At 46.6% G+C, this 11,509-nt stretch overlaps 1 protein-coding gene across 1 annotated transcript in view; it reads left to right on the top strand.

Moving 5' to 3' along the window:
* The window catches only part of LRRC37A (leucine rich repeat containing 37A), a 49,530-nt gene extending 41,113 nt beyond the window's left edge, over nt 1–8,417 (top strand). Inside the window, exons 12-14 of the mRNA XM_030799785.1 lie at nt 4,249–4,298; nt 6,001–6,055; nt 6,134–8,417. Of these exons, the coding sequence (XP_030655645.1) occupies nt 4,249–4,298; nt 6,001–6,055; nt 6,134–6,274 (246 nt within the window). The 3' untranslated portion in view covers nt 6,275–8,417. The remainder of the gene's footprint in view (nt 1–4,248; nt 4,299–6,000; nt 6,056–6,133) is intronic.
* Nucleotides 8,418–11,509: the final 3,092 nt, after the last annotated feature.

The following is an 11,509-nucleotide window of genomic DNA, read 5'->3' on the forward strand; positions in this document are numbered from 1 at the left end:
TGTATTTGTCGAGGAATTTATCCATTTCTTCTAGATTTTCTAGTTTATTTGCATAGAGGTGTTTGTAGTATTCTCTGATGGTAGATTGTATTTCTGTGGGATCGGTGGTGATATCCCCTTTTTCATTTTTCATTGCATCTATTTGATTCTTCTCTCTTTTCTTCTTTATTAGTCTTGCTAGCGGTCTATCAATTTTGTTGATCTTTTCAAAAAACCAGCTCCTGGATTCATTAATTTTTTGAAGGGTTTTTTGTGTCTCTATTTCCTTCAGTTCTGCTCTGATTTTAGTTATTTCTAGCCTTCTGCTAGCTTTTGAATGTGTTTGCTCTTGCTTTTCTAGTTCTTTTAATTGTGATGTTAGGGTGTCAATTTTGGATCTTTCCTGCTTTCTCTTGTGGGCATTTAGTGCTATAAATTTCCCTCTACACACTGTTTTGAACGTGTCCCAGAGATTCTGGTATGTTGTGTCTTTGTTCTCGTTGGTTTCAAAGAACATCTTTATTTCTGCCTTCATTTCATTATGTACCCAATAGTCATTCAGGAGCAGGTTGTTCAGTTTCCACGTAGTTGAGTGGTTTTGCGTGAGTTTCTTAATCCTGAGTTCTAGTTTGATTGCACTGTGGTCTGAGAGACAGTTTGTTATAATTTCTGTTCTTTTACATTTGCTGAGGAGAGCTTTACTTCCAACGATGTGGTCAATTTTGGAATAGGTGTGATGTGGTGCTGAAAAAAATGTATATTCTGTTGATTTGGGGTGGAGAGTTCTGCAGATGTCTATTAGGTCCACTTTGTGCAGAGCTGAGTTCAATTCCTGGATATCCTTGTTAACTTTCTGTCTCGTTGATCTGTCTAATGTTGACAGTGGGGTGTTAAAATCTCCCATTATTATTGTGTGGGAGTTTAAGTCCCTTTGTAGGTCACTCAGGACTTGCTTTATGAATCTGGGTGCTCCTGTGTTGGGTGCATATCTATTTAGGATAGTTAGCTTTTCTTGTTGAATTGATACCTTTACCATTATGTAATGGCCTTCTTTGTCTCTTTTGATCTTTGTTGGTTTAAAGTCTATTTTATCAGAGACTAGGATTGCAACCCCTGCCTTTTTTTGTTTTCCATTTGCTTGATAGATCTTCCTCCATCCCTTTATTTTGAGTCTATGCATGTCTCTGCACGTGAGATGGATTTCCTGAATACAGCACACTGATGGGTCCTGACTCCTTATCCAGTTTGCCAGTCTGTGTCTTTTAATTGGAGCATTTAGCCCATTTACATTTAACGTTAATATTGTTATGTGTGAATCTGATCCTGTCATTATGATGTTAGTTGGTTATTTTGCTCGATAGTTGATGCAGTTTCTTCCTAGCCTCGATGGTCTTTACAATTTGGCATGTTTTTGCAGTGGCTGGTACCGGTTGTTCCTTTCCATGTTTAGTGCTTCCTTCAGGAGCTCTTTTAGGGCAGGCCTGGTGGTGACAAAATCACTCAGCGTTTGCTTGTTTGTAAAGTATTTTATTTCTCCTTCACTTATGAAGCTTAGTTTGGCTGGATATGAAATTCTGGGTTGAAAATTCTTTTCTTTAAGAATGTTGAATATCGGCCCCCACTCTCTTCTGGCTTGTAGAGTTTCTGCCGAGAGATCAGCTGTTAGTCTGATGGGCTTCCCTTTGTGGGTAACCCGACCTTTCTCTCTGGCTGCCCTTAACATTTTTTCCTTCATTTCAACTTTGGTGAATCTGACAATTATGTGTCTTGGAGTTGCTCTTCTCGAGGAGTATCTTTGTGGCATTCTCTGTATTTCCTGAATCTGAATGTTGGCCTGCCTTGCTAGATTGGGGAAGTTCTCCTGGATAATATCTTGCAGAGTGTTTTCCAACTTGGTTCCATTCTCCCCGTCATTTTCAGGTACACCAATCAGACGTAGGTTTGGTCTTTTCACATAGTCCCAAATTTCTTGGAGGCTTTGTTATTTCTTTTTATTCTTTTTTCTCTAAACTTCCCTTCTCACTTCATTTCATTCATTTCATCTTCCATCAGCGATACCCTTTCTTCCCATCTGCTACTGAGGCTTCTGCAATCTTTGTGTAGTTCTCGAAACTTGGCTTTCAGCTCCATCAGCTCCTTTAAGCCCTTCTCTCCATTGGTTATTCTAGTTATCCATTCTTCTAATTTTTTTTCAAAGTTTTTAACTTCTTTGCTATTGTTTTGAATTTCCTCTCGTAGCTCAGAGTAGTTTGATCGTCTGAAGCCTTCTTCTCTCAACTCGTCAAAGTCATCCTCCATCCAGCTTTGTTCCGTTGCTGGTGAGGAACTGCATTCCTTTGGAGGAGGAGAGGTGCTCTGCTTTTTAGAGTTTCCAGTTTTTCTGCTCTGTTTTTTCCCCATCTTTGTGGTTTTATCTACTTTTGGTCTTTGATGATGGTGATGTACAGATGGGTTTTTGGTGTGGATGTCCTTTCTGTTTGTTAGTTTTCCTTCTACCAGACAGGACCCTCAGCTGCAGGTCTATTGGAGTTTACTAGAGGTCCACTCCAGACCCTGTTTGGCTGGGTGTCAGCAGCGGTGGCTGCAGAACAGCGGATTTTCGTGAGACCACAAATTCAGCTGTCTGATAGTTCCTCTGGAAGTTTTGTCTCCGAGGAGTACCCGGCCGAGTGAGGTGTCAGTCTGTCCCTACTGCGGGGGTGCCTCCCAGTTAGGCTGCTCAGGGGTGAGGGACCCACTTTAGGAGGCAGTCTGTCCGTTCTCAGGTCTCCAGCTGTGTGCTGGGAGAACCACTACTCTCTTCAAAGCTGTCAGTCAGACAGGGACATTTAAGTCTGTGGAGGTTCCTGCTGACTTTTTGTTTGTCTGTGCCCTGCCCCCAGAGGTGGAGCCTACAGAGGCAGGCAGGCCTCCTTGAGCTGTGGTGGGCTCCACCCAGTTCGAGCTTCCTGGCTGCTTTGTTTACCTAAGCAAGCCTGGGCAATGGCGGGCGCCCCTCCCCCAGCCTCGCTGCCGCCTTGCAGCTTGATCTCAGACTGCTGTGCTAGCAATCAGCGAGACTCCGTGGTCATAGGACCCTCCGAGCCAGGTGCGGGACACAATCTCCTAGTGTGCCGTTTTCCAGGCCCATTGGAAAAGCGCAGTGTTAGGGTGGGACTGACCCGATATTCCAGGTGCCGTCTGTTACCCCTTTCTTTGACTAGGAAAGGGAACTCCCTGACCCCTTGCTCTTCCCGATTGAGGCAATGCCTCGCCCTGCTTTGGCTCGTGCACAGTGTGCTTCACCGACTGTCCTGCACCCACTGTTTGGCACTCCCTAGTGAGATGAAACCGGTACCTCAAACAGAAATGCAGAAATCACCCGTCTTCTGTGTCGTTCAGGCTGGGAGCTGTAGACCGGAGCTGTTCCTATTCGGCCATCTTGGCTCCACCCCTCTCCTACTTTTAAGAGTTTTTATTAGGAATTATCTGTTGAATGTTATCTAAAACAGTCAATAAAATGTATTAAGTGTCAGCTGCATGCAAGACCCTAAGTTAGATACAGTCAGCCCTCTTCATCAGCAGGTCCACATCTTCAGATTCAACTAGATCAGGCTGAATATTTGAAGAAAAAAAACCAACAAAAATACAAATAGAAAGTACAATATAACAACTGTCACCACTGTACAATATGTGTACATTTTATTAGTGATGACTTAAATTACATGGGGCCAGGCATGGTGGCTCACGCTTGTAATCCCAACACATTGGGAGGCCAACCTGGGCAGCATAGTGAGAGCTTGTCTTTATTAAAAATAAAAAAAAAAAATAGCCAGGTGTGGTGGTATGCACCTGTAGTCCCAGCTACTCAAGAGGCTGAGGTGGGTAGATCACTGGAGCCCAGGAGGTTGAGGCTACAGTGAGCTGTGATCGTGACACCGCACTCCAGCCTGAGTAACAGAGGGCAATCCTGTCGCTAAGTAAATAAAGTATAGGGGGGATGTGTGTTGGTTATAAGCAAATACTATAGCATTATATGTAAGGGATTGAGCATCCACAGATTCTGGTATGGTGTGGGGGCGGTATCCTAGAACCAGTCCCCCGCAAGATAGCAAGGATGACTGAACTATGGAAGAATCAAAGCAGTGTTACACAGCATACAATTCCTGTCTTCAAAAAAGTTACCTCGTCAGGTAGATGAGACTTATAATGAATAAAAGGAATCAATACAGATTTGGAGATAGTGGTTGTTGTCATAGATAATCTTAATTGTGTTTTCTTCTAAAACAGATTTGTTGTCACCAAAGGTCACCACAAGAAGATGAAGAAGGATTCTCAAGGTAAATATTAGTCTGGTGATTTTTTTTCTTTTCTTTTGAGACGAAGTTTCCCTCTTGTTGCCAGGCTGGAGTGCAATGACACGATCCCGGCTCACGGCAACCTCCACTTCCCAGGTTCAAGTGATTCTCCTGCCTCAGCCTCCCGAGTAGCTGGGATTACAGGCATGCACCACCACTAGTCTCGCAACGTTTTAATTAGAATTTTAGAATTAGAGGAGGGCTTAGAACTCTACCCTCATTTTTCAGTGAGGGAACTGCCCAAGACAGGACAAATACTTACTTATCCTAATGCTTAGCCTGGCTCCAGTGAAATTAGCTCCCCAGCCAAAGCTGAGCTGGATGGAACTAACAAGGACACACCTGCCGTCCCCAGCCCTTTCGGGAGGTGGGGAGGGATAGGAAGGAGAAAGGTTTTGGTCCCTGTTGCTGCTGATGGTGGGCATCAGGCCAGGCCAGGGGCCTTCTTGGAGGCTCTGGGAAAGGGGAAGGGAAGGCCACCGGGTGTGAGAGAGAGGGCACTCGTCTCCTTCAAGGCTGATGGAAGGTAGGATATGTGAGTCCTTCCTCTTAAGTGGCAGGAAACAGTACTTTCTCTTTTTTATTTATTTCTTTTTCCCCCCCGGATCCTAGAACTGAGGAAACACTATTTTCTCATCTTACTGGTTTTTGGGCCCCCACTCTATTCCTTTTATGCAAACCTCACAGAATTTTAACCAGAAAGGCCAGGCAGGATGGCTCACACCTGTAATCACAGCACTTTGGGATCACTTGAGGTTAGGAGCTCGTGACCAGCCTGACCAACATGGTGAAACCCCATCTCTACTAAAAATACTAAATTAGCTGGGTGTGGTGGCGCAGGCCTGTAATCCCAGCTACTTGGGAGGCTGAGGCAGGAGAACTGCTTGAACCCAGGAGGCGCAGGTTGCAGGGAGCCAAGATAGCACCACTGCACTCCAGCCTGGGGAACAAGAGCAAAACTGTCTCAAAAAAAAAAAAAAAAAAGAATTTTAACTATGGAGACCTTAGACAGTAGTTTGTCCTTTCATGACAGGAAAACTGAGAAGGAGAAAGGGAGAGTGTCTTGCCCCATGGTCACACAATGCACTCTGCCTTTTCCTATTTTATTCACATTCAAAAAGAACATGTTGTGCTTTAAGCTGATTTCACAGCTCACTCACTCATCAGCGACAGCCAGCCGTATGAAGACTGTGAGATAGAGAACTTGGCTAGCTGCACTCAGGCATTTGCTTGAGGTGATCCAACTTATAGAATAAAGTATCTAGAAAAGGAAGAACCACTTCATCTCCCACCCCCCATCAAATGATGCCTGTGAGACTAAGTCCGAAGGGGACTGATATAAAATGCTTCTGCCCAGCATGGTTGTGCAGTTTGTTCACTGCACAAGGGCACTTGGCCAAGGGGGTGAGTGGGACTGAACATCCTGCCCCTGCTCCGTGCTGAGCCACATACAAAGTCCCCCCAGTATATTGTGGGGCCCTTCTGGACAGACATGGAGAGCTTCTGAAAGTCCCACGTGCATGGAATTATTTTCAAGACCCCAGGTATGTGGTCTGTGGTGGTTCTTCTCACTGTGATTATGGACTGAGATACTCATTTAGTCCTAATAAGACCAGAGAAGTACATTGTGAGATACGTGGGAAAGGGCTGCACCACTCACTGTCTTGTGCATGTGTCTCCCCAGGGGCATTTTCAGATTTCTGCCACGGAGGAGATGCTCTTCGCAAAGGGAGAGTCAGGTACATTGGAGGATTCATTGCTGTGGCCAGGGAAAGCAGAGGACACGCAAAATTAATATTTCCCTTTCTGTCTTCTAGGATGGACTTTTCTCATTCAGTCAGCCGCTCTGGCTTAAAGATATGTACAAACCTTTCAGTGCCACAAGAGTAAATAATTGCACATGGAAGCTGTGCAAGTCATCGAATGAGGACGAGCTCCTCAACAAGGACCCTGGGTAAATGACGGGGCCCTCACAGTTCCCATCTAAAATGAGGGCGGGGGTGAGAAGCTTAATTGCTCCTTTCAAGAATCAAAACCTTGGCATTGTTATTCTTATCCCAGGGACAGCGAAACCGCAGCAGAGAAGGGGGAGGAGAGTGAAGCCCTGTCACAGGAAAACACAGACTGACCCCAGCCCACCTCAGGCCTCCTGCAAAAATACGTAGCATAAACAACAAGGGCCATCAGAAGGAAAAGCAGGACTGAAGCCGGCGGCCCATGCATCCAGAGGCAGGGGGCAGAGGAAGCACAGGGCCATCGTTCCATCCCTTGTTTCCCAGTATAATTAGTCACCCAGACCTGAAAACATATCCTCAGGGGGTGGAGATTTTGCAATTAAATACCATTGTTTTTGGTGCCCTGTCCCTTGGTTCATCAAGCACCAGTCATATAATCCCACATACTTGAACTCCTGCCCACAGGGGACCTCCCATCTCCTGGCCCCTATCATAGGATCACTGGGCCTACCTGCACTGTGGGGCCAAGCCCTGCCTTTTTCCCAAGCCCTCAAGCACATGCATGAATGTTCATCCAGACTTGGTAGGGGGCTTTTTACCCTTACAAGATGGCAAAAGGTTCACATTGCTTTTTTTTTAATTTGTTTTTCTTTTTAAAAATCCCAACCCTTGGATAGCAGGGAGGTGCTGGAGGGGTAGGGTCCAGAAGAGCGTGTGAGAACAGTAATTTCCCAAGACTGCCCTCTGCGGGACTGTATTTCAGAAAACATACTGGTGGGGCTACCTCTCCATTCACATGTACTGCCCTAGCCTTTCCCCATCCCCAGCTGATGCACATCCGTAACTGTACTGTTCCATAACAGCAGCAGAATGTTGCAGAAGGCGCCAGGATTCCTCCACTCCATCTTCAAAGAAAAAGTCACTAATAAATCACATTTGGTTAGTGAGCAAAAGAAAATCGGAATGAACAAGAATTGGTAGTCTACCTAATTGAACACAAATGAACTCTGGCAGTTCGGTAATAGGAGGTAAAGAACGGCGCTAACTGCAGAACAGCAGCCCCCCTACCTTCCCAGGAGCAGTGTGACTGGGAAGCAGCCCCGTGTGTGTGCTGGTGCAGGTTCTAAGCAAAGTGAGCTGCCCATCAGTTCCGATGAGTTTGCTAATGCTGGACATAAGACACCTGTTCTCTTGCTGCCTGCCCCAGTTATCTCCCAAAGTTCTTTACTGAGAATGAAAAGCATCTTTCTCTGTGTGGTGACTTCAGTGGGCCAACAAATATTTGAGTTTAAAGCACAAGACTAAATAATCATAGGCAGAGCAGCATCTACCATTTACAATTTGCTTACTTGATGCTAAACCCTGGGTTAGGCATTTTACAGTCATATCATTTAGCCCAGAAATTCATGGAAGCATAGTTGTTAAAATCATCTGACACTTTGGGAAGCCGAGGCGGGCGGATCACGAGGTCAGGAGATCGAGACCATCCTGGCTAACACGGTGAAACCCCGTCTCTACTAAAAATACAAAAAAATTAGCCGGGCGTGGTGGCAGGAGCCTGTAGTCCCAGCTACTCAGGAAGCTGAGGCAGGAGGATGGTGTGAACATGGGAGGTGGAGCTTGCAGTGAGCCAAGATTACGCCACTGCACTCCAGCCTGGGCAAGAGAATGAGACTCCGTCTCGAAAAAAAAAAAAAACATCATCTGACAGATAAGGATACAGGGCTCGAAGAACGTAGGTGACCTGCCCAAAGTGTCCAAAGCCACACATCCAAAACGACAAATTAGGGTTTTAAGCCAGCACTGTTAGACTTCAAAGCCTCTTAACCATTCCACTGCCCTGCTGTAGGGCATAGGGAGATGGGGGGATAAGCCAGGGTTGCCATCAAAGAGTTAATATAACAATAACATGCGGATGGTGAGGATGATTGCAGCTGCTGTTATTGGCACCAGCTGTGGTACAGGTACAGTGCTAAGCACTTTAATTACACTGTTAAGTCACCAGGACAGAAGCTCCCCACACCAGCTCTAACAGGGGTGAGTGTTGGACATAAGCAGGGAGCTGACAAGAAGCCAAGACAAGGCCGGGTGCAGTGGCTCATGCTTGTAATCCCAGCACTTTGGGAGGCTGAGGTAGGTGGACCACCTGAGGCAGGAGTTCAAGACCACCCCGGCCAACATGGCAAAACCCTGTCTCTACTAAAAAATACAAAAATTAGCTGGGGGTGGTGATGCACGCCTGTAATCCCAGTTACCCAGGAAGCTGAGGGAGGCAGAATTGCTTGAACCTGGGAGGCGGAGGTTGCAGTGAGCTCATAATGGGCCACTGCACACCAGCCTGGGCAACAGAGCGACATTCCATCTCAAAAAAAAAAAAAGCCAAGACTAGAGATCCTTGCACTGCTGGGCTCCCAAACTCTGGATTCCAAGCACCTCCAGATTCCTATTTTGGCATCTTTACATAATTTCACATTTTGATGCTTATAATGTTTTTATATAACAAGAAAATTTTATGTATCTCAAATGTGTACATTTTTTTTTTCAGACAGGGTCTTGATCTGTCACCCAGGCTGGAGTGCAGTGGTGCATTCATAGCTCACTGCTGCCTCAAGCTCTTGGGCTCCAAAGATCCTCCTACCTCAGCCTCCAGAGTAGCTGGGGGTCTACAGGTGTGTACCATCATGCCCAGCTGCAATTCTTATTTTTCCCAAATGCCACCCCACCATATTTCTAAAAACTCCCAAAGTAAGATTCTACTTTGCCCAGTTTGTCCTCAACTGAGCAGTTTTGTCTAAGCTCAGAGTTTCTGCTGGGCCAGAGTATGGATGAGCTGTCTCTCCCAGGCTGGTGCCCATGCCCGCCTGTAGCCTGGGAGGGGGAGTGGCACCCAGTGTCAGGTGGAACAAAACATGACTGCCTAGGGCTGCCTCTGTCTCCATCTCACTGATCGCAAATCACAGCTCAGACGGCCAGCTCTTAAGTGAGACCTGAGTGCCAGAGAGAGGTGGATACAAGGCCAACAGTTACTAAATGAATGAAAATTGTGATTCCAATGAAGCCTGCCAGAGAAATAAAGCATTTTTTAAAAGATGGAAATAAGGTGATATCTGATTAGGGCAAACATGATGCAGACAAGAAATGCAGCAGTTCAGAGGAGGGAAGGTCAGGCTGCCTGGGGAGAGTCCATGAAAAAGACGAAACGTGCCAGACGCTGTGCCTGGTGCTGGGAAAGAGTTGACTAGGCCAGCATCCCTTTCCTCAAAGGGCTCCTAGACTTGGGGGAGGGCTGGACATCTGAATACATCCTGAGGAGACAGTGTGGAATGGCATGGTGGCAGTGGAGCCAGCCGTGGTTCTGCTCTTGGTCGGCTGGAAAGGAGTAGATGTAAGGGATGGCTTAGAAGAAGGGAAGTGGAAGAAAAGTTTTCTGAGCTGACAAGAGGAAGGAAAGGCTTCTAGACAGGACACTACAAAGGCAGAGAAGCCCTAAGCAGAGTGAGCACCAGACTCCACAGGTTAAGGGCTCAGTCACACAGGACCACCCTCACGTCAGACCCCAGGTGCAAGGCCAAGCATCGCCTATGCATCTGACCAACTGGCTATAAATTGGAGGTCCCCACAACTCCCTCCTCAGGTTTGAACATTTGCTAGAACAGCTCATGGAACCCAGGAAAACAGTTTTCTTACTATTGCTGATTTATTACAAAGGATATTTTAAAGGACACAAATGAACAGCCAGATGAAGAGATACACAGGGTGAGGTCTGGAAGTGTCCTTGGGGAGTTGGGGTGCACCACCCTCCCAGAACAGGGATGTGTTCGCCAACCCAGAAGCTCTCCAAGTCCTGTCTTTTAAGGATTATTATGGAGGCTTTGTCACGTAGGCATGATCGAGCTCCAGCTCCGCTCCCCACCCCAGAAGATGGGGAATGGGGCTGACAGCACAACGCTTCCAACCATAGTTAGGTCTTTTTCGTGACCAGTCCCCAAATAAGGAGCCCACCAAGAGTCACCTCATGAGAACAAAGGACGCTTCTATCACCCAGAAAATTCCAAGGGATTTAGGAGCTCTGTGTCAGGAACCAGGTTTAAGGACCAAATGTTAGAACAAAAGATGTGCAACCATAAAAAACAGCGAGATCATGTCTTTCACAGGAGCACGGATGGAGCTGGAGGCCATTATCCTCAGCAAACTAAGACAGGAACAGAAAACCAAACACTGCATGTTCTTATAAGTGGGAGCAAAATGATAAGAACTCATAAACACAAGGGAACAACACACACTAGGCCCTACCTGAGGGTGGAGGGTGGGAGGAGGGAGAGGAGCAGAAAAAACTGTTGGGTACTAGGCTTAGTACCTGGGTGACGAAATAATCTGTACAACAAACCTCCATGACACAAGTTTAGCTATATAACGAACGTGCATGTGTATCCCCTAACCCAAAAGAAAAGTTTAAAAAGGAAAAAACCCCTGGGAGAAAAGAAAAATGATAAATGTTTTAAGAAAGGAAGACAATGCCCAGCACCCCCATCATTCAGGAGTTTCCAAGGGTTTTAGGAGCTTTGTGTGAGGAACTGGGGGCAGAGACCAAATGTATATTTCTTCTTATGTTCCACTACCCCAGATGGGAAAACAGAAATTACTCGAGATATTTCCAACAAAAGGGGTTGTATATAGGCAATTAGTGCTTATGATTGGAGGGGCTAGAGGTGGTGAAGGTTGGGGGGAGGGGGTTGCACCACTGGCTTTCAGGCTACTTTACCACAGCTGATTTCCAGAGGACGGAAGAAGTCAGGAAACTTGGGAAACCGCTGCTGAGGTCCTTGCAGTCCCCACAGTCCCCAGGCTGGTGACTGGTGGGGGAGTATGGAGTCCAGCTGACCACCAGAGCCTGCACGCCTGCTGCTACGGGGGAGGAAAGGATGACTTCTACCTCCTTTCCACATTCCAAATTCCACGTGACTACATTCTATTGGCAGCACCCCGCTGGCAAGTGAGCCTTGATATGTGCTTCCTGGGCTTCTGGCACCTGCACAGAAAGGGGTGAAATGAGTGTCACGAGCAGCCACCACTCTGCATCACACCTCCACATCCAGGAGTGCTGGACAGCCCCACTTATAATTGGAGGTGTCCTGGCACCCTACTCACTTTTGGTAGGTGTTTTCGTGTCCGAGGCTTTGCGAAAGAAGAAGGCATGGAGTCTATGGTGGAGTCACAAGGTGGAGACCTAGCTAAGTC

This window comes from Nomascus leucogenys, chromosome 19, assembly GCF_006542625.1.
Source record: "Nomascus leucogenys isolate Asia chromosome 19, Asia_NLE_v1, whole genome shotgun sequence".
Classification (NCBI taxonomy): Eukaryota; Metazoa; Chordata; class Mammalia; order Primates; family Hylobatidae; genus Nomascus; species Nomascus leucogenys.